We start from the raw sequence: 22,515 nt of genomic DNA, 5'->3' as shown, positions 1-22,515 counted from the left end.
GTCAAATAATAAAGTAGCAGGAAATGGAGCTACTCATATCACGTACAAGTTCCTCAAAATTGCACCTAAGTGCAGTGTCTGAGTACTGTGCTTATCAGAAAACAATCAGGACATGTTGCGGTTACAATTCTTCTCCCTTCAAACTAACCGAAGGATTCCTTAGCAAAAATGCATCACCATGAAATTTAGTATAGACATTCATGTTCCCCAGATGATGAATCCTATTACTGTAACTTTGGTGAGCCTCTCACTTTTCCCTTTTATTTATTGTTGTTAAATATTTTGACAATTATTGGATAGATTGTCATAAAAGTTGTAGGTATTCATTGTATCCGGAGGATAAATTGTAATAATCTTGGCGATCTTCCAACTTTTCCTTGACACTTTGGTCAAATTTTTAATTCGTCCCATACTTTTATTTATGACCAAATACGTGCAAAACTAATGACATTGCTATCGTCCTCAGCTGTGTGATGTTTTGTGCTAATTTCGACAGGGCTGTAAAATGCCAGTTAGCAAATGTTTATACTGTCATTCATTATCTGTTTACCAAAGCTTTCACTTATGGGTGCTCACAGGAGGCTTGACAGTTGTCAAATACGAGGTAAAAATTGTATTTGCTTACATCTACATTCTATTGTGTTATAAGCAATTTATGATAAATGCTCATATACTGCTTTTAAATGCTTAATAGAAGACTTAAAGTCCTTCCTGGGCGGCGATGTTTGCAATGGCAATACTTCAAATCCCTGTTCAGGAGTGTTTGTTATTTTGTCCACTACCTTTACAGTGTGGCACATCAATAAGAAATTAAGAATAAAAAAATAGAAGTAGCTTTTTACCGTTTTTATTGTTGCTGGAGGCTCTAATACAATATGAATCATAAGCTTTACAAAATAAAAACAAAACAAAAATACAACAAAAGATTCCCCTCCAAAATGGAAACAGTCAAAGGTTTCCACTGAGACACAAAGACAAACTGTGACCCCCAACAAAGACATAGTAGGTGAGGAGAGAGAAGAGTTGAATAAGCCGAACAGAGGGGAGGCAAACTGTCATGTTATACACAGTGTAGGGGATTGGATCGACGACAAGGGTGTACCTGGTGATTATAACAGTCTATCCCCCATGTTTGATAAGTCTACACTTCCACTGGCTGCGGCCCCATGCTCCCACATAGGCTTACATGCATGCGGACAGAGTGGAGTAAAGAATAAAAACCCTTTAACACAAACCGAAGGCCGCCCTCGTGTTCGCACCGTTTACAACGGCCAGAAGAATGACAGTTATACACGGACAGTTATAATTTTATACAAATATATCAGGGGGGTGTCGTAGACAAAAATAGGTGCAAGAAATAAATTTGATGTACATAATAATGACAGCCCCACCAAGCCTACACCACGTACAGCACAGTCTATGTCCGTTTCCTCACCATGGAGGAAGAGCAGGGCCAAAGTCGCTCATTTCAAACTGACCGAGGACACATCAGCTGTGAGAACATCAGGGATTATTACTACAATGATCCTCACACTGTAAGATTATCATTAACCGTGGTAATACTATCATTATATTCATAACATGGGAGAGAACAGACAGAGAAGAGAGGGGTGAAGAGAGACAGAGGGAGTGAATGGCTTCATGGCAGATGAGATGCATGAAAATAAACCCAACAGAAAAAAACAAAAACAAAAAACAAAAAAAAAAAAAAGAAAAAGAAAAGAAAAGAAAAAAACCAAATAAAAAGCTAAGCATTTTCTCCTTTTTTGTTTTTTCACAAATAAACAAGAGTGCAGCACTGAAACAGGCATGGAGGGAGAGACGAAAAGAAACAGAGAAAAGATGGCAGAGATGAGGCAGAGAGAGTGAGAGAAGTCAGAGGAAAACGAAAAAGCATCTCTAGCTGTTATGTTTGCGTTTGAGTGCCTCCATCAGGTCGACCTTCAGAGCCTCCTGCTTTGACTTGTCAGCCAGAGTCTGAACACTCCTGTGCAGGAGAGACACAAAGAGAGGAGAGACAGTCAGTGTGTGCAACATCGAATATGAAAACAACAAGAGATTGGAAAAGTTTCTCCATAGAAACAGAAACACACGGTCTGTAAATTCAAGAGAAAAACTGAGGAACTGAAACTTTGTAAAAGTGTTATATAACAGCACAGTCCAAGTCTGCTTCTCTGTGAAAAATATGTATTAATCACACATTAAATGTATACACACTGCACACATGGAATATTAATGTCAGGCAAAGGAAACCAATGGTTACAGTTATTTTTTATCATGCAATTCAATAATGTGATTCACCTGCTTACAGTGTCTTGCGGCAGTATTCAGTCCTTTACATTTTGCACTTTGGTGAGATATTTGAAGATTCATAATGAATTGAGAACAAATTTATAGAATTACATGTGCAAATATAAAATTAAAACAGCAGAAATCTTCATTCTGTTTAGATCAAACTCAGAGTTTGAATGATATCATCCTGTTAAATTGACAGGGGTGAATATTTATGCTAATAAGAGTCTTTCTGTGATTTTATTTCATCGCATTCACATAAATTGAGAGTTATTCTTCTGATAGGACAAAAGATGGCTGCTCTGAAAACTCTGACATGGTTAGTGTGTCCCTTGCTCACACAGATTGTCCATTAGTTTAAAAGGTTGAACACAACCTGCATAACATGCCCACACAGAGTGCTGCAGATTGAGCAGCTAAAGAGCATGCAAATGTTCATACAGCATTCAGTTCCACACACACACACACACACACACACACACACACACACACACACACACACACACACACACACACACAAAACACACAACACACACACACGGTAACCTATGAGCCTGAACTCTGACAAACCACTCAATCAAGCTGATTTGGTTTGTATCATTTTCTACTTTTGCTGTTGTTGCTTTATCTAAATCTTAACAAACAAATGTCCAACAAATACCAGGTGACATCTGTCTTCTATTTAAACTAATGTTTAAAATTTGAACAATAATCTTTATCTTGATGACATCATCTTTAGTCTAAGGTGCACAAGTTAATGCCAGTTTCACCAACAAAATGTTCCCAAGAAGACGAAGGCACTGCGAGAGGGGAAGGTGCGTGTCGGTGTTCTACAAACAAAGGGAAATTCGTTTTTGTCGTTTGGCTGCTGATTTGGCCAGTTGACCAACATGATCAGAAACGACCTGCAGCAGAGGTGGTGACACACAACTCGTGGGGCCAAGTGCTGCAATTTGTGTTAAAATTCATGCTGTTGCTGGAGTCAAAAATCTGAATGAACAGATATGATTCACATTATTGTTGCTATAATTTTAGATTCAGTATTACACACACAGGATATAATTATCTTTGCTGTCCATCGCGAATACACATCAATAAACCTGCTTAAAAATCACAGAAAAAATTACGCTCCTTGTAACTCCAAAACGAATCGAATCATTTTTAAGTTTTCTTCACAATCAAAGAAATCCAGTGATAGTTGTCTGTACACTTATGGGTACAATGAAAACAGGAACTACTACTGATTTGACAAACTATTAATAATGCCAATTTGCCAAAATATAAGTAAATACAATTTTCATTATTGCCCAGCTATTGCTCACTTATTTTTACAATAAAGTGATTAATTGTTTAGTCTACAAAATGTAGGAAAATAGTGAGAAAAGCCCAACACAATTCCCCAGAGCCCAAGGTAAAGTCTTCAAATATGTTGTTTTGTGACCCAACATGCCTTTTAGCTGCTTCCTTCCTAAACGTACAGTAACACATCTGAGAGCGAGGCCCAAGGAGGAGACCATGGACAGAGCAGTACAGCAATATTTCCCCTTGTTCATTTTGTACTTAACAATACACACACAAAAACACACACACAATTCTCCATGCGAGGGTGTACCTCTGACCCTAGTCAATGAAGATCTGACGCTGGGTGAGGACCTGAGACAGCTCCTTCTGGAGCTGCCGGTACTTTTGGTTATCAGGCAAAGACTCAATAGATCTGGAGCACAGAGGAGAGGCAGCAGGGCAGGATTGGTGACAGAGGGATTGACAGAGGGATAGACAGTGATAAGAATGGCAGCAGAAATGATAGATGAAAGGCAATAACAAAAAATAAGACCTGTTGGCGGGGTTGAGGACAGGGATTGGGAAAGGAGAAGGATATGACGTGAATACAGAAAAATTGCGACCGTACGGAGGGGCAGCAGAGGTAGGTTGAAATAAAATGTCAGACAAGAAATGACAGAAATTTTAAAAAAGAGGCAAGAAAACATCTGTGTTTAACAGGTCAGCAGCTGGAGACATGGAGGTAAACTGACTCTGGCTCATCGTATGACCAGTACAATTAAAAAAACAGAGATTGCAGACCCTGTTGACTGGAAGTCCTGTTAAAAAAAAAAAAAAAAGAGAAGTTGGTTCAAGTAATCCAGACAAATCAATAAGTGTTACCTTAGGCCGTTAACGATGTCCTTAGTCTTCCCGAAGTAGATTTCATTCAGTGTGGAGCGAATCTTGTTCTCCATATCCTGGAACAAAACGGAAACATTCTTAACTTCCAGCATGATTCCTGCCTCTATTTTCTATCTGGTAACATTTGGACTTGATTTGGAGGCTGTGAATGTCCTGAACATGAGGCACAGTGAGAGTGGCTCTGCAACATGATTGTCATGTAGGTCACAACATTTTATGAGTATTCAAAGCATTATGATATATCAGCAGAATCCTGTGTCCAGGAAACCTGCTCCTGAGAAACAATGCACTGCATTATTCCAGATGAGAAGAATAACTGCTTTGGGTAAGCAGTCAATAAAAGGCAAACAAGCAGGACGCTAGCAGTTATACTGACTTCAACAAGGCGGCCGATGTTGGCAATGTGGGGTGAGGATTCTCCAACCGTCTCATCTTTTTCCATCTATGAAACAATGAAAAAAACGCAGAGTTAATGGGTCCCTGGAGCACAGCTGGAAGCATTAGAAATGTTTTATTGTCAGTTCAACACTGTACCTGTCTTGTAAGGCTGCCGCCCAGGTTCATAGTACCAGAGCCGGTCTTGGTTGTCTGGAGCCACAGCATGACGGTGGAGGTGAGTTTGTAGTGAGCCGTACGGCCACTGGACTTCTCCTGTTTGTACAAGCAGAAAAAAAACAAAAACAAATCTGAATTATTCTCCAAGCAATGTATTTTAAAGTAAATCACCTGCAAACATCAAGCACAGGTTTTGTCTCTGCCTGATACTACAGATTTTTAAAATGGCAGAAAAATGTATCCTCTTTGTTTTTAGGAGCGGTAGTAAGATGGTAACATAACATTACTTACTATATTAATGCCGTATAGTCTCTATTATCAATAATGTTTACAATGAACTGTTGTTTGTTTCCCTTTGGTGTTTTAGAATATGAAATCATTTGGGCTCAAACATTTTATATTTTTAAACATATTTTTTTAAAGTTTGGAACTGAATGTAAAACATACTATAATTGTTCTTTGTTGCAAAAACAAATACACCTGAGATTGAAAAATAAAATGAAAAAGTAAAAAAAAAAAAAAAAAGACTAGGCAGAAGCAAGTTCAAATGTCAACCTATTGTTATTTCATATCAGCTGATTCTCACCTGCACCTCCACCACATGGATGGAGTCCCAGCACCCTTTGATCTTCTTGGATCCATCCCCAGCCTTCTTGATCAGAATAACTCCGGCGAAGCCATGATCCAAGTCCCAGAGGTACACGGAGGACACACCACCCTCAAAGTACCTGAAAACACAGATATCAGAGGTCGCAAGAGGAGCACACTGAGCGTTTATTAAAAACCCTGCATCAGACTGCTTCGCTGGTACTCACAGGTCTCTGTACTGGTCAAAGGCGTTATTGGCTTCAACCTCGAGTTTCCTCAGGCGAGCTGAAGGCATTGCACCATCTTCAATGGGAGGTTCATACTTATTACTCCATGGGGATCTGATGTATTAAAGAGTACGACAGAATTCAGTGTTAATATGTATCTGACTAAATGTTAAGATGCTGTATTAGTTTACATGGGCACTAAATGTCTCTTTCTAACAGCTAAATCCTTGATGTGAGACTATGTAACTTGGTCATAAGTGGCAGATGCAGGGTTAAGGCACACTGGATTTCTCTATTGAATAAAATTCTCATGAGAAGGACACAACAACATTTCTAATATCAGCCACCATAAGCTACTGGTCACACCAGACCAGGTAAAACTGAACCAGGAAGATCCCTGCGTGTGTAGAATTAGGGCTGCGATGGAAAATTGTTGTCATAATTTCTTTTTTTTTTTTTTAAAGAATATTTTTTGGGCATTTATTTGATAGTACAGTAGAGAGACAGGAAATGGGGAGGCAGAGAGAGGGGGAATGACATGCAGCAAAGGCCGTCCGATGCGGGACTTGAACCGGGGCCAACTGCCGCAAGGACTGTAGCCTCTACACATGGGGCGCCTGCTTAGACCACTACGCCACACGATGCCCCTTGTCATAATTTCTTTATCTTAATCTGTTGATTATTTCAAGGATTAACTGATCAACTGTTTGGCCTATAAAACCCCAGAAGTGGTAAAAAACCCAAGTCACAACATCCCAGAGACCAATGTGACATCATGTTATTGCTTCTTTGGTTCAACCAACTGTCCAAACAACAAAGATGTTCAATTTACAATGATAAAAACAGTGAAAGGCAGAAAATCCTCACATTGGAGAAGCTGGAACATGAGAATGGACAGTGAATAGATTATTGACTATCAAAATAACTGCCATCAAATTGTTTAATCAGCTTTTTGTTTCAGCTCTGTACTGAACTGAGCAACAGTAGGTTTCAATTTGTATAAATTTAACGTTTGTGTGAGGACAACTTTCTTTTAAAAGTGACATAATCCATCTTAAATATGCCCCATTGTACTGGCTGGTAACCTTGAATTCCTCGGTCCCACCACTACTTTTTTCCGTTGCCACACGGCCCCTGATGACCACCACACTATAAGGACTGTGTTTCAAACAGGTTTACACTGGCTTCACACAAACAATCTCACCAGTTTCTCTGCTGTGTGTCAAACATTTCTCAAGACTTTAAACCTCTCAGTGTTTGTCGGTATGATTCAAAAAACTGATTTACCTAATTCCTGTGCACTGAATAACACATGTGATCTACTGTGCTATAACAACGTGTTGACTCTAATAAAAGATAGAAATTAAAAAAGGGTGTTTTTGCAATTCAGCAAAAGTGGATGTTATATATTTTTGCGAAGAAGTCAAAAGTCATTAAAAGTCTGTAGCTTATTTTCTTTTGACTGATGAACTGATCATAATGTTGTTAATGTTCTTCGTCTGTGACTCAGGTGCAATTATTGATTTGACCTGTAGGAGTCGCCGTCTCGGTTGTAATCACAGAGCAGATAGTCTTTCCCCACGACCTTGTCCCGGGCAATCTTCAGGGGCTGGTCAACAGAGGAGAGGAGGTCCTCACACAGACTGGGAACCTGGATACAAACACAGATAGAAGAAGTTAAATTTTAACATCTTCTACTGCCAGATACTTCAGCCACTTGATTACAAGCCGTTTTTGTCAATGAAGACTTCCTGTAACAGATACTAGTTTAAAAAACAATGTCCGGGGCTATGGAGGAACAGACTATACAGCAAAACACAACGATTCTGGCAACTGATATTCTGCTTTTAAGTTAAAAATGTTCTTGTCTTTCTCTCACATTCCAGCTTCACTCAATAAGCAGAGGTTACTGAGTGGAGCCAGAATAACATATCAATGGGAAACATAATATCTACAGGATAAGGAGTTACAAATTACTTCTCACAGACTGATATGGACCCCTCCTCTCCATGCTCCCCTGCATCAGAGCAAGAAACAAAGGAGGCCCTGTTTTCCTAAAAAAAAAAAAAAAGCCCCCCCCACCCCCGTATGCACCCACACACACACACACACACACACACACACACACACACACACACACACACACACACACATACCTGGCGGCCCAGAATGGGTGAGATAAGGGAGAGAGGCAGGACAAAACCCAGGGAGGAGAGTGAGGTAGAGGGGAAATGGAGATCAGAGAGGAGAAGAGATGTGGGACAAACAGAAAAGAAAGAGGTGATTCCAGGTGATTCTTAATTGCCAGGAAGACGTTGAGCAAAGATGGTTGAGCCTACAAGTGCTTGGCAGTGGAGGTGATTGACAGCTGTGATAATAATCACTAACAACCGGACACAGCGAAATGGGTGAGGAGAGAGCTGAGGTTAAAGGTGTGGGAAGAGGAAGGTGTGCAGGTGGGGGTCTGGCCTTTAAAGGGACGGATATGCCCACGAAACAAGGTGCCATGCAAACACTGGTTAAAGTGTGATATGATTTGTGTCTGATTTTGCTTAATTTGTCAAACTCTGCTGACACTCCACTGTTAATAACTTTTTCGACAGAAAATTGTAGGAAAGAACCAAATTATTAATTTACAGGCAGAAGTTTTGTGTAAGTTATCCAACTGCTCAATGGAGAATTTAGAAAGAAACAACTTAACCTCCACTCCGTACAAAAAAATAACTGGAGCATTGAATACTAACACCTTCAGTTACACACATGGCAGTAACAGTAACACTGGCACAGTCCTGAACAACAAACTTTCAAACAACACAAACAAAACCACAAAAGGCCGACACCCAGCACACACTTACACACACTTCTGATGCTACAAAACAAACTATAGATGTGCTCAGATCAGTCCCAAGACAGATGCCAGAACACGACTCTGTCCGTATTATAATGAATCTACTGAGTGATTTAACCAAAAGAAATGCATTCACAAAATATTAGCACAACTCCAACTGAAGAATATACTGTAAATTTACTGTTGCTGTCATGACTTGATATATTTCTTGCGTTGAGCAAAAATTAACCCCAGATTTTTATCAAAAATAAGTGACTTAAAATGAATGCGGTCTATTGGCAAATATGTACCACTGAACTGCAAATCTGATTAATTCAATGCAACTACAGAACATTACACTTTGGTTGAGATATAGAAATGTCATTCTATTATGTTTATGTTTTATCTTGCTACCACATAAAAAGTCAAATTCCCTATGGACGGTCGCACTAATACCTCTCAGTTGCTATATTATTTAGGGCCGCAACTAATGATTATTTTCATCATCATTTAACCTGTCAATTGGTTTTTCAAATAATTGATTAATCATTGTGTTTATACATTTTAAGAGAATAGTGAAAATTGTCTTTTGCAGATTGCAAATGTTTGGCATTTTGCTCAAAAAACTGACTTATATGTTTAATTTATTACCAAAATAGATGCTGATTAATGTTCTGCTGACTAACTAATAGATTATTACACTAATCAATCCATCTCTGTTTTAATATTCTATTAACTTTTGGGTCTACATTAGTTATATTTGGTGCTCTGTAACTTTCTTATGTGTTGTCGTTTACATGTGAATGTTCAGTTTTGAAAAAGCTTTACTCCTCTTTCTAGGTCAATTTTGAGGTTCAGCAAACTCAACAGCTGTCACATTGCTACTTGCTGCTGAGTTATCTAGTCAAAAACTAACTCACCTGATAGGTTTGGTAATCCTTACGATAGGGGCTCTGCCATTTGTGTAATGAACATAACTATACCCCGACATGGCTGCGTGTTTTGCCTGTAAGGAGATCTGACAGGAAATACAAAGACTCACCAGGTCAATGAGGTCACTGAGGTTCTTCTCGATCTGCTGAGGAGGCAGACGCCTCATCAGGTCCAGAGCACAGTCCAGCTGCTGGTCATTCTGAAACACATACACAAGCAGCAGAGACAACACTTATTATACTGTACTATCAGATTATAGTTCCAAGCTCAACACCACAGCAGCTTCCTTATGACTGATGACTCTGCTATGTCACGTTTGTTATACTGTTATTCATAGTGATTATTTCTCCAAAACAAAAAAACAACTGTGTAAAGAAAGATTTTCAGCTCCTAAGATAGCCCAAGTTTTTAGTTTTACAAATTGCTGTAAAATAAAAACTAACTAATTGATGACACCATCTTACCATCTTTTAGAAAATCATAACAAAATATGTTTTGTAGCAAAACGATAAACAATTATGTGAGGAATATGGAAAACATAAATAGAATATAGGAACAGAACTAATATAAGACCGAACATTTAGGAAGAAAGATGATGATGGCAAAGAAATAACTACACAACTTTAATAGGAATGTTAAAGAAATTGATATGATTTTGTTGTTACTACATGCTGCTGAGATAATGAAAACGTATACAGAATACTGTACAGTGCACAGTAAGTACACAGGAATCTTCGTGTTTACTGAGTCATAAAACCTCTTCACATCTGCTGAGGTCAAATATTGAAAGCAAAGTTATAATAGTATTATTACAGTATGTGCTGTGTTTTTCACTACAGGTGAAGAAGAAAGCCAACAGACACATAAATACAAAATGGATTAACATTTAAATTGAGTCAAACGGCCTGAAAAATAGCTGTCCTCAAACAGTTTCACACCAACTTTAATTCAAACTGTTGACCAAAAGACTCATCAGGGTGTAATTTAGTTGATCAGTAGTTGTGTATTGGTATAATTTTTTTTTTTTTTTTTTTTTTTTTTAAATGGTACATCATCCAGCTAGCTGTCAGAGAAGCTTATATGTTCCCCATTGCTGTGCAGGAAGTATTCACACCCTTGCAGGCAAACTGTGCTTGCACTGCAAGATTACAGACACAACAGACATTTTCAGCTCAGTAGACTGAACAGCACTCATGATTTGTCATGTGAGTATTTTGCAGAGGAAAGTCAAACGGAGGATCAAAATGGTTTTCAAAGTGCAGGAAACTGTTCTGTGTGTAAACCTTTCAAACGAGTGGCACATCCGATCATTTCCAAACCAGTGATGTCAGTGCAGATATTGCCAATCGACTTTCAATAGATGCTCTTCATTTGGCCATAACTGTGGGGCATGTGTCATGCAGGGACATGGACGAGACAAATGCTTAAATTGGAGAATAAGTGGCGAAATGGACGGCAGATATGATGTTGAATTGCTATCAGAGAGGGATCACACAGCAGCAGCAGTGTGGCAGTGGAGGATTTTCCGGTGAGGATGAATTGCAGTGAGGTGAACTACAAACAGGTAAATGTCAGGTGCAACACAACTACCATCAGCCATGACAGGCTTTGTAAAAAGAAATTCACAAGATATTTACGAAGCTCTTGTAACACGTGGCTTTTGGTTTTTGTTCTGCACAAATCTGTCTATTCAAATCAGCATCGGCAGCACATACTGTTTAAGTGTGCCAATTTAACTGGTGTGGAGACCCCACCCTCTGTGCCAGTTGAGTTGTGGAGTCAGCCCAAAAACAAAACACCTGCTGTGACATCACTGACTGGGTGTGGCCAACAACATATTTTGTCACACATGCAGACAGGACTCCCCCAAAATCTCTGATCCCATACCCGTCCGTACAGACACCCTGACCATGATCCCTCACCGCCTTCCCACTCAGCCATCACTGTTAATTGTGTCTGAGGCACAAGAACAGACTGAAAGATTGATAGCATAATGAGATTAACTGAACAAACGGCTGTTTCAGTGGTATGAAATCCAGGTTTTCTCACCAGATATTGGTTCAAATAAGAGTCCCAACTGGTGATTTTCAAACTTGCATGCACTGACTCTTATTTTCTCACACATCAGCACCTGATTGTGTCAGATTGGGCTGTTTGTCTCTACTATTCCCAACTGATAAAAACTCAAAAGATTTTCTGCTTTCATCAACAATGTAGATTAATGTGATTAATAACTGCAAAGTGAACAGAAGATGTGATCAACCGCTGAGCTGAATCAGACAGAACTCGATGCATCTCAACCCTGTATCAATGTAGTTAATACATGACGGTTAAAACCTTCCACTAACATCTTCCCTCGCTCTTTATTCTGAGTTAGGCGGGATAAACCCACTATGAAACACTGCAAGAAGATCAATGTAGGAAATTAAAGTAGGCTTTTGGAGAATTTTCGGAAATATTGTAAAGTATGTGTGATTTTAACAAACAGTCAAAGCTGCAGTCACAGTCTACAGTCTTCAGCCTGACACTAACTGAAGCCAATTCCTTATTTGGTTACATGTTTGAGTTGTTTACTGAGGCTTGTGTTGTTGTTTACTTAGCCACTCAACACAAGTTTGATACTGTGGTCAATGTTCCCAGTAAACTATAGTTTGTGTTGCAGCAGTGTCCTTCCTTTAGCTCTTGCAGATCAACATTCCTGTATGTTGTATCCTGTATGTAACATTCCTTAAAAACAAAGTCTGCCCTCTTACTGTGACCCGTCTCTTTGTTGTGGAGATGTTTTAGGATAAATGAAATGTAAAATATTAAACTTTTCTTTAGGAAGTAATTGGAGAGCTTGCATAGCCTGCATAGCACAGCCTTCCCCCAGGGGTTTCTCCCCCTTAAATTTGCAGCAGGATATTAGTGAGCGGAGGAGGACAGACCAGCCACAACATGAAACTCTGGGGAATGTGAAAGAAGATGTAGGTGGGTTATAGTAGATGGACAAAACAAATTTTTTAGCTAACCCCAACCCTAACCCTGACAGGTTACTGGCTATGATACAATCATCTGGGCATTATCAGACTGTGCCAAAATCACCTTAGCTTGGCATAAGTCCTACTGACATACCAGTCAGTCAAAAGATATTTCAACATGAGTGTAATTACTAAATGTTAATGTGCCTGTCAGTGATAAATAACTGCTTTTACCAACCTAGACCAAATTACAAGCTGAGCCAGGAGAAACACTTCTATCTGGACATGATAAATTCACTCATATCTACAATTACAAACAAACAGATGTGCTCATGAAGGGTGGCAGCCAAAAAGCTGAATATGAAGAGGAGTTTTAAATGCTCATCCAAACCAATAATCAATAGGAAAGGGGGATGCACTTGAATCTGAGATCATTCTGAATTGCTTGTATCAATATCAAAATCACCAATAGCAATAGTTTTCTGAATTGCACAGAATTTGTTTGTTAAACCATTTAAAATCACCCTCTTTTAGATGTCAAATCCCTCCATCTTGCCTTATCTATGAAGTAACTCCTCTTAAGTGCATAACCATAACAATGTATACTCACGCAGCTGCCAGCTGGTCAAAGGACAATGACATGTTAGAAAGGAGAGAACCCTCTTTCCATAAACATTTTTCTTAAGAGTGACCCTGAACATAACAGCCGTTTCCAGGCAATATCTCCCATGCAATTTCCTCTTCTGTGAGTTGCTTTTTGCCTGTCTTAAAATCTCTCTCAGCTGATGAATCAATCTGCTCCATCAGACACCTGTGCTCCTTGACACTGTGTTTACTAGTGCTCCTGTCTCTGTGTAAACACTAGCTCAGACCAACAACCCTTGGGGTCAGGGGGAGAGCAGTGAGGCTGAGCCAACAGGATGGATGAGGTGAGGCCAAGTAGACTGGGCGACTGCAGAGAAAAACCATCTGCACTTCCCAACTCACACATTGGACAATTTAAGCCATGTGGAAGTACTACAGAGCTCACTTTTATAAACAGCCCGAAAGCACAAGATGGTGTTCCATCATGCTAGAATAGTTCAAGTTAAATATTAGGTTTTTTTCTGTCAAGCATAAATGCATGACCAATTACTGTGATGTTACTGCCACACGAGATTAAAGGGCAGGAAAAGGTTTAAAACAAGCAACAAGTAAATAATAACTGCAGGTATTATTTATAGGCATTATCGGGGCATAAGATTTCCCAGAGAAAGTATTGGAAAAGTCATGATCAAACTCGCGAGAGAGGAAAAACTTAGCAGCAGAAGAGGCTGACAGCTTGACATGGTTTGGAATAGGAGGAGCAAGCAGTCTTATTTTAGCTACAGGCAACCGGGCGCTTGACTATTTTAGCCTGAGTGTGCGTGTGTGTGCGCACGACTGAAGGGTTGTATGTGTGTTATATTAGGACTCCTCTCTAACACTATTCGCGAACTTGTGTCAAATCCAAAACATCCTGTGCTAACTTTGTGCCTACGGGGCATGTAGCCTGGCTAACGGCTAGCTACTAGCTAACATCCAGCTAAAATATATAGCTGGTAGCTTAGCCACAGAGCTAATTCATTCGTATCCGGTACGCAGAAGTTTTGCAAACGGGGCAACTTAGATATGCATCGGTGATTTATATACTTGGCTCCCCCACTGCTGCTGCTCCTGCTGCTCCTCTCAGGTTACCACCCAGCACCTCCAGCTAGCCTCAGCCTAGCTTAGCACCCTTAGCCGTTACCGCTTAGTTAGCAGAAGCCAGTAGCCGCACCACAACCCTCTTACCCCGGCCCCGTCTCTCCCACCAGCTCTGCCGCGGCCCTTACCATGTCTGCGGCGGTCTCAGCGGGGCAGGGGAGCACGATTTCACCGATGACTGTACACCTTAGCTTCACTGTGGGTTATCAAATCTCTCCTCTCGCCTCTTGCTGTTTTGTTGTTTGTTGTTTGTTTTTCTAACCCCCCTCGGAAGATGTTTTGTTCGCCTCTCCCTCACTGAACCCAGCCCTGTCAGCGAAATTCACTTCCTCAACCGGGCTACAGGAAGGAGGCTGCAGGCAGAAAAACGGGCCCCGGTTGCACGTCCGGGTCACTCCGGGCTTTTTCTGCAGCAGCCAATAGCGAAGGAGCAAGAAATGCATTGCCAAGTATGGAAAGAGAGGAGTGGTGCAGTGAGCGTGCAGTCAGAGAGGGCAGTAGATACACAACTGCACTGAGGGAGGTACATAATAATCGACTGGAGACCATAGACTGTATTTAAAAAGCTGGAAACGGATTTATGCTTTCGAAACAAAAACATACAAAGCAAGCAGTCTCTGCTCCTTTCATAAACATTTCTTTTCATCTCAGAAATTTAGCAAATCCTAATAATATAGTGTATGTTTGTTCTTTTTAGATATTTATTTTTGTCCACATCTCTTTTATACATGTATATCCTCCGCCATAAGCGCAATTATCATCCTTTAATTAGAAATGAATCATTTCTAAATATTTTTAAGTTTCATTTATTATTTTGAAACCTGTTATTATCTGTTATTCTCAAAAAGAAATAAAAGGGAATATAATGGTCTCTTTTAAATGTCACCTGGTCTCCATTATGGTTTGCATATTTATTTTTATTCTTATTTAATGCTGACATTGTTCATAATTAATATACTCCAATGTTGAACGCACCTTGGGGTTAGTTTTGTTGTTTTTTCTTCTTTTGAATAGAATATATATATATATATAAGGGAGGCTATTTTTATTCAGTTGTAGGCTTCTGTCACAGTACTGTCACATACGAGTGAAGCATCACTTCAAGGTAGGGCATTTATAGTCTGTAAAGGAAAGGTAATTTCTCACAACTTCGGTCTCTGGGTTGATGATTTTACTGTGACTACAGCTGCTATTTCTCAGTGGTTATCATGAGGTGTGTCAGAAAAAAAGCAAGTGACTCATTCAAACGTACTTCCGTGTATTTATTTATTATTTATAAATGTTTATAAATTATTTCTAAAAGTCTCCATATCAAAGCTATCATGAGACTGTGCCTTCTTCCCTGAAGCAGCATGTGTATTCTGGATTGTTTGTATATAGGAAACCTGCCTGTAAACCCCACCAACATCTGTATATTATTGACAGTGTGTGGGCAGTTTGACTTCCAGCATTTAGCCTGCTGGAATTTCATAAGAGGGCAAATGCTGCTACAATCAAGAAAATTATCAATGTGACTAGGAATGCTTCTAGTGTTTCTTAAACTACTACTATCATTACTACACATATTTTTTATTAGATGATGATCGGTCTCAGTTTTTTTTTACCAAAATATGCCACATGTAGATGATTTGCCAGCCAAAACATTACTATAAGAAAGTTGCAAATTCTCAACCCATGATACTACTACTGCCTGTGTAACATTAAGTGGGAACCTATAGTTTTCTGCTCAGTATCTGATGTGCAACACTGTGGGAGTGTATATATCATTTCCTTTGTATACATTATGCAAATGGTTGTATGGACACCTCCAGCAGCAGTGAAAACTGTAGGGAAGTTGTAATATAAAGAAAAACTTCTGTCTAATGAAGTCTGATGTTTTGAATGTAACCCACTAAACTGCCAACAAGCAAAGTGGTCAAATATTGTACTTTTAAATATCTAAATATTAGGTTACACTTGAGAATAGAACATCAAAATGAGAAAATGGTAAAGAGACTTCATTTGGGGTGTACTAAAAATATAATCATGTGTGAATATAGGCTTGCCTGATTAAATTAGTGAGATATGAAAAAGTGGTGTTCACTCACTCCAAGAGATAAATGTTGATGTATTGGCTGAACCCCCCCCCCAAAAAAAACTGAAGGGCAAAAAACTGAACAATTATAAAATGTATGAGGAGTGAAATAACGGAGCTTGGTGGTGGCAGGGTAACGTAAGTTTATGTTCCTCTCGCGATATTTAGTGGGGTTTCCGACAGCAGAAAACATGGCAGACGAATACGGACGGAAATGGGACCGCTGCCTTGCTGACACAGCCGTGAAAACAGGTTAATGTCTTTTCATGCATTTAATGTAATTGTTTAACGCTGTCACTTGTCATTCTGCAGCACATTACACCTGTAAATAAACTGCCGCACAGGTCAAGGCTGGAGTCAAAGTCATTTCAGCCTGACCGTGCTGGGACAGTCTTCTGAGGTCAACTGTAAACTTGTCCGCTGAATGGATAAAACAACGTTATTTGCTTATTTTTGGGATAAAAGTCTGATTAAGAAAGACAACATAGTCTCGAGATACAAGTTGGAATCTGTGTTTTGTTTAAACAGACTCTATAGAGTGTGTGAACAAAGTCTCTTTTAGCGTTTGGAGGGTGTCCACAGACGTGAAGGGTTATTCAGTCTTCTTTCGGTCTGACATTTTCCCAAGTTTCCAGGCTGTCTTTTCTCTCCCTCCTCTCTACATCACCCACAGCCTAAATAAGTGTTTCACAATTTAATAGCAGCAGGGAGCAAAACGGTCCTACTCTGGAAACTAAAGCTAAAACTAGCCTGTCTCAATGGGCTTTGCACGTGCAAACATACAGGGGGTGTACAAACCTTTTTTTGTTGAGACTGTCAGGTGCATTCTCCACTCAGACATCATCCACACGAAGATGCATACATTTGAAAGAGACCTTTGCCCACGAAGAAAGTAATTAATTCACACTAGTGTCTTCAGGTTGAGACATACAAAAAAATCAGTCAAACTGTGCATCACAGCCAACATCTGGTGAGGAGTCTGGTTAGTCTCTGAGTCTTAAACCTCTCTTCTGTCCCCTCTTCCTGATCACCACAAATGTATTTTAACTGAGCTGAATTCACAAATGCAGTCCATTTGTAGTAATTGAATTGTGTCTTGTAAATGCTACCTCTTAACCAAGCAACATGATATTCTGCTATTACACAATTACAAAGTCGTCTGTCAAAATAAATGTAAATACATTAATATGTTGATGTTTAAGTGAGTGAGTGGTGAGAAAATTAGAGGAGACAGATATTTATCTTCATAACTTTACTGCCTCACAGTTCCTGAGCCTTTCTGGGTGGGTTACATCATTGTTTCCAAAGGTTTTTCCCTGTCAACATTAAAAGGCAAAAGCAGATTTATCCACTCTGGAAATAATGTTTTCAAAAAACTAATTTTTTCGGTAAGAAAAACACTATACTGAGGGCTGTAACAGCGAGAAAATGTCTCATGTAGTGTTGTATAGCACACCTATAAGCCAGTGTAGGTAATGTTCTGCAGGTGATCAACGTTCCTGTTTGTTAAAGTATTTTTCCATTTTGGTTCAGCATACAATGTTATGATTTTTGAGTCAGTTGCACTGGAAAGTGGAAACAGCACACCAGCCTATACCCTCATGGGCTTTGATAAGAATAAGTGAACTCTACCCCATCTGATTAAAATAATTTGCCCAAAGCCATTGGTAAGTGAACATATTAGCATGGTGTGAAGTGGACAAACACCCTACAACTCTGTTCAACAAATCAAGTCTACATTTAAAATGACATTTTCAGTTATTTTGCTAAACTTGGCTATTTATTAGGAGGGGGAGAAGGGATGAGAGAAGAGAAGAAACTGACCAGTATTACTACAAGTCTGTCACTTTTCCAATCGCCTCACTCTAAAAATTGAAAACATGTAACATTTACTTTTATTACAACTTAATATTTAATATTCGTACACTTAATGGCAAAAGAACAATACACAGTACTAAACTGTTCCCAACAGACATGGTTCAATTTTCTGCCAAAACCAGTAAAGTACCAACATTAACAGGGTTTTTTTCTCTAAGTCAATAATATTAGAATTAATGGATGTTTTGGCCCTCACTCACACAGTCGGAGCTGATGAAACAACACTGTGTTACTGCGCTGAGCAGATCACCATGGGGTCTTTTAGCAGAGTGTTGTTTCAGATTGAGTTTATCTGTGGTATTTCGTTCAGTGTTGGTCCAGCACTCAAATACTTCGACTGGCAAACAGTCTGTCCCGAGACACTAATGACATCATTTTTGGCTCAATAAAATATGTTTCTTGCTGGAAGGAAAAACATCTGAATTGTGGCATTTTTTTTTTGAGCTCAGTGTAGCAAATTGCCAGCTGTGCCAATGTGTGTCTGGTCACCAGAGAAACACTGCAGCATATATTCTGCTCAGGGGGTTGTTTAAAAAGCATTTTTGTTAGTCTTAACTTTCTATGATAATACAGGAATATAACCCTTTGCCTATATTGTGTAGCATTTTGTGAGTGTTTGTGACTCCTCTAGGCCACTTTATATTTAGTGCCACAGTTTTTGTGGTAAAACTGTTGGACATCCTACAAAGGTCTGCAGCTTATGAAGGAAGCTCAGGACTTTACACAGTAGCCAACTGGCCACTGATAAAAGTGAAGAGACCCTGAGAGAAGTCAAATCCAACTTCTTTTAGTAAAGGGAACAGGAAACCAAGAATTGATGCTACAGAGGGAGACAATTGGCAACATCCTCTTCAGACCAGGAAAAAACAGTGTTTATTGGAAGCATAACGTGAGGAACTAATAAACAATAATAAGAGTGAGAGAGGCCAGTAATAATGGTAATGCAGTTCACTACAGTCTTATTTGTTTCAGCTAATACTGGTGTCATGGTATTGATGTTGAAAGCGGCTGCAAGTAACACTAAATATAATGCTCAGAACTTATGTTTGTTCTATAAACACACTGGTGAAATATTTGAATAAAGGAGCAAAGGAAATTAATGTGATCCAGCTAAGCTGTCATTGAAGAACAGAAAAAAAAATCTTAAGAATTTGCTTCATTATAAGGTTGTGAAAAAACGCCAGCATGCTAACAAGCTAACAATAGCAATGCTAACTTGCTGATGATCACAGAATATATCTAAAAGTTGTTGCTACATTTGAGCCTGGACCAAAGAGGTCAACTGACCGACTGACCGACATTGCTATCTGTAGAGCTACGCCGCTAGCTTGACTATAGATTAGAAACAAATGTAGTCAGTTGTAATTATTACACACAATTAAAACAAATATATTTATATTAACTTACAGTGAAGACTGTCAACAAGTCATGTTAGGTAAGATATTTTCTTTCATTGAAGCTGTGCAAATCCTAAACGCACAGTTCTACAAAGTAATGTGCTGTCAGACATTTTAAAATTGCAATGCTGAGCAAAACACATTTGCCAGAGTTATAATTCACGAACTCTGGTGATTGAAAGTGAAAGTCTTATTGATTCCATTTGCAGAAAATAATTGAAGTATGCAAAAAAATAACAATACAATTAACCAGCTCTGGACTTTATTTGCTTACAGAACTTACTGTGTATTCTCAGGCCTGTGGGTTATACATTTCATTCTACTCCAGCACAAATGTTTTTGTTATAATCCATCCCCCTTGGAGATGTCCAGACAAAGGGAAAGGACGCCAGAAAAGAGATGTTGATCTGCCCTCATATTTTGCCAATGCTTTTACTGTATCACTGTCAGTGGAAAATCAGAGGTTTCAAAAATGCTCTGGCTGAAGAGCAAAGAAAGGCAGCGGCTGTAACAGACACAGGATCTTAAATTTAACTAAACCTTTTCTTGACATGGATGCAGAGGACAATGATTTTGTTGATCTGCACTGATAATGAGGATGTGCAGGAGCTTTTGTGGTCTTGTTTGACATTTGTAAGTTTTGTAATAGAGAACAGTCTGAGGGTTCTGGTTCAGGCAAATCAGTCATGCTGCATAGCTCTCTGAATCCAATTAAGAGTCGGAAGGGCCCAAATGGCTGTTTTTATGTGTTTTCTGTGCTGGCTGGCCTGCTGTTGGGTGTGGTGTGGCCTGCAGCGAGGTGAAGTTAAGCGCACAAACACATTCCTCCTCGAGATCCCACTTTGGTCCGTGCACTTCTAACAACTTAGCCAACTTCTGTGCCTTTTACTTGACCACACTGTGTCAAGACATCACCTACCTGCATGTGTGTGCACTCTTTGCCCTATCACCTCTCCTGCCCTCTGCCTCATGGACACTGTCCTGGCTCCTTTTAACTCAGTTCCCCCTCTCTTGCACCCCTTTTACTGTTTTCTTTTTTTCTTGGACGTTTGAGCTCTTGCTGCTTTTTCTCTCCCTCTCTTTGCCTAATGAGCAATGTCTTGCTAACTTGTGCTATTTACTAACTCTTGCATCAAACATAATAGCGGCCCCCCAACGGACCTCATTACAACAGATTTACATCTATGCCAGCCAGTTTTTATACTGACTCAGACGAAATCACATTACCTTAGTACTGAAGTCAAATCATTATGGTGTGTATTTTAATCAAGCTACTCATACTTTTTTCTTCCTCTTCGTAGTAACGGGCCTAGGTGTGGGCATTGCGTTCTCCCTCCTTTTCTTTAAACGTAAGTGATCTTTATTCAGGTAAACTGGTAAAAACTATTTTTTTTTCTTTAATTTCTACTTTGAAATGTCATGTATGGATTTGTCCCCCCCCCCCCTAGGTCGCACATGGCCTGTTTCATTGGGTTCAGGTTTTGGACTGGGCATGGGATACGCCAACTGCCAGCATGACTTCAGGTCACCGTTCCTGATTCATGGGCGCATGGTTAAGGTGAGCACAGAGGGTGAGATGAGTTGTTCATTAGAGGTTTATGACATACAACACTATCCTGACACATGATTTCTGTGTGTGTTAATCTTCAGGACCAGTAATGAAGGACGAAAGATGATGAGGATTTGCCACAGAGCTGCTCATCTGTTTTTGTGTTGTCCTTGTTGTTTTGCTGCTCATTTCTGTTCTGGCACTAAAGTCCAATGATCCACATGCTGTGTTTATCAAAGATCAGCCAATGTATATTTAATAAAGTCATAATGGAAAACTTTCAGTCTTGCTCTCTCTGTTTTTCTGTGCATGTTTGAGAAGAATGAAATGTGGTTTGGGGGTGGGAGGTAATTTTGTGTGTTAATGAGCTGGGAGACTCGAACTCCTGCTGTTCTGGAATGAAGGCCAGGTTCAGCATCTGCAGCCCTGTTAGAGAGTGGGAGGATGAAAAGTTGCACAGAATGATGGAATAAAGAAAATACAGGCAGTGGAGGAATAATGATAGTGTTGAAAGAGGCTTTCAAAGAAAGAAAGTTATGTTTGCTTATATTGTGTGACATGAACAACCAGTTTTTCTATTTATAGATTTAGTTTTCTTTGAATACAATGGATGGGTAGATTTCTTTCAGATATCAAGACAGGAAAGAAAACCAGTCTGGACTTCACTTATGCTAGACAAAATACAGTATGCTACGCTTTGTAGTCTGTTTTAAGTTGCGTGAGTTGGACAAGACCGTGACCGTTACTGTTCTCGTCACTAGGAGTTTAAAAGCATATGTCTTCATATCAGAAGGAATCTCTTATGTCCTGTGTGTTCATTGGCTGTCTGCTAGGGCGAGATTGTTTTGAGTGTGATTGATGACTTATGTTTGGTTGCATGGGCCTGCTAAGAGAGAAGACGGATTGTTTGTGTAAGCGTGTGCATATACACACGTTTATCCAGCCCCCTGGTGAAGCAGAATCCGTGGAATGCAGAGGAATGCAATTTCTGGACTTGAGCTCGTGTTATTACTAACAGGTGAGTTCTGCACTTTGCATGTCTGAACTTAACGCATGTTGTACACTTTCACATCAAAGAAAACATTGCTGCATGCACACTCTCTATTACACATGCTCACATTTTCCCTCTCTGTCACAGTAACAATGTAAGCATGTACATTCCTGAAAACAATAGAATTAAACTCATTCTAGTGTGTTCAAAGGCCTGTTTCTCCAGCACTGGTGTACTGTGATGCATCAGACACAGAGTAACCCTGTCAGAAATTAAGCCATGTCACTCATCCCCTGTCCATTAAAATATTTGTTTGCAAGTGAAGCGTGAAACAG

The 22,515-nt window shown here is 39.5% G+C and overlaps 2 protein-coding genes across 4 annotated transcripts; one reads left to right on the top strand and one right to left on the bottom strand.

Moving 5' to 3' along the window:
- Positions 1–831: 831 nt before the first annotated feature.
- Positions 832–14,648, bottom strand: capzb (capping actin protein of muscle Z-line beta subunit). Of its 3 annotated transcripts, none has more exons than XM_022745681.1 (10): positions 14,420–14,648; positions 9,716–9,805; positions 7,376–7,497; positions 5,847–5,960; positions 5,618–5,759; positions 5,011–5,127; positions 4,853–4,918; positions 4,456–4,532; positions 3,905–4,006; positions 1,911–1,987 (listed from the first exon to the last, which is right to left on the bottom strand). In XM_022745681.1, the coding sequence occupies exons 1-9, from the start codon at positions 14,420–14,422 to the stop codon at positions 3,913–3,915; spliced, it is 825 nt and encodes a 274-aa protein (XP_022601402.1). In that variant the 5' UTR covers positions 14,423–14,648; the 3' UTR covers positions 1,911–1,987; positions 3,905–3,912. The 3 variants fall into 3 exon arrangements, with proteins under 3 accessions (XP_022601404.1, XP_022601402.1, XP_022601403.1); XM_022745682.1 differs by having other exon boundaries at positions 3,912–4,006; XM_022745683.1 differs by lacking the exon at positions 3,905–4,006 and having other exon boundaries at positions 832–1,987; positions 14,420–14,646.
- Positions 14,649–16,540: 1,892 nt separating this feature from the next.
- On the top strand, positions 16,541–21,472 carry LOC111222117 (MICOS complex subunit Mic10-like). Its single transcript, XM_022745691.1, has 4 exons — positions 16,541–16,617; positions 20,942–20,989; positions 21,089–21,198; positions 21,291–21,472. The coding sequence occupies exons 1-4, from the start codon at positions 16,557–16,559 to the stop codon at positions 21,297–21,299; spliced, it is 228 nt and encodes a 75-aa protein (XP_022601412.1). The 5' UTR covers positions 16,541–16,556; the 3' UTR covers positions 21,300–21,472.
- Positions 21,473–22,515: the final 1,043 nt, after the last annotated feature.

The sequence above is a fragment of the Seriola dumerili genome, unplaced genomic scaffold (genome assembly GCF_002260705.1).
Source record: "Seriola dumerili isolate Sdu_G_001 unplaced genomic scaffold, Sdu_1.0 BDQW01000089.1, whole genome shotgun sequence".
NCBI classification, from domain to species: domain Eukaryota; kingdom Metazoa; phylum Chordata; class Actinopteri; order Carangiformes; family Carangidae; genus Seriola; species Seriola dumerili.
This window is presented reverse-complemented; position numbering and strand designations above follow the sequence as displayed.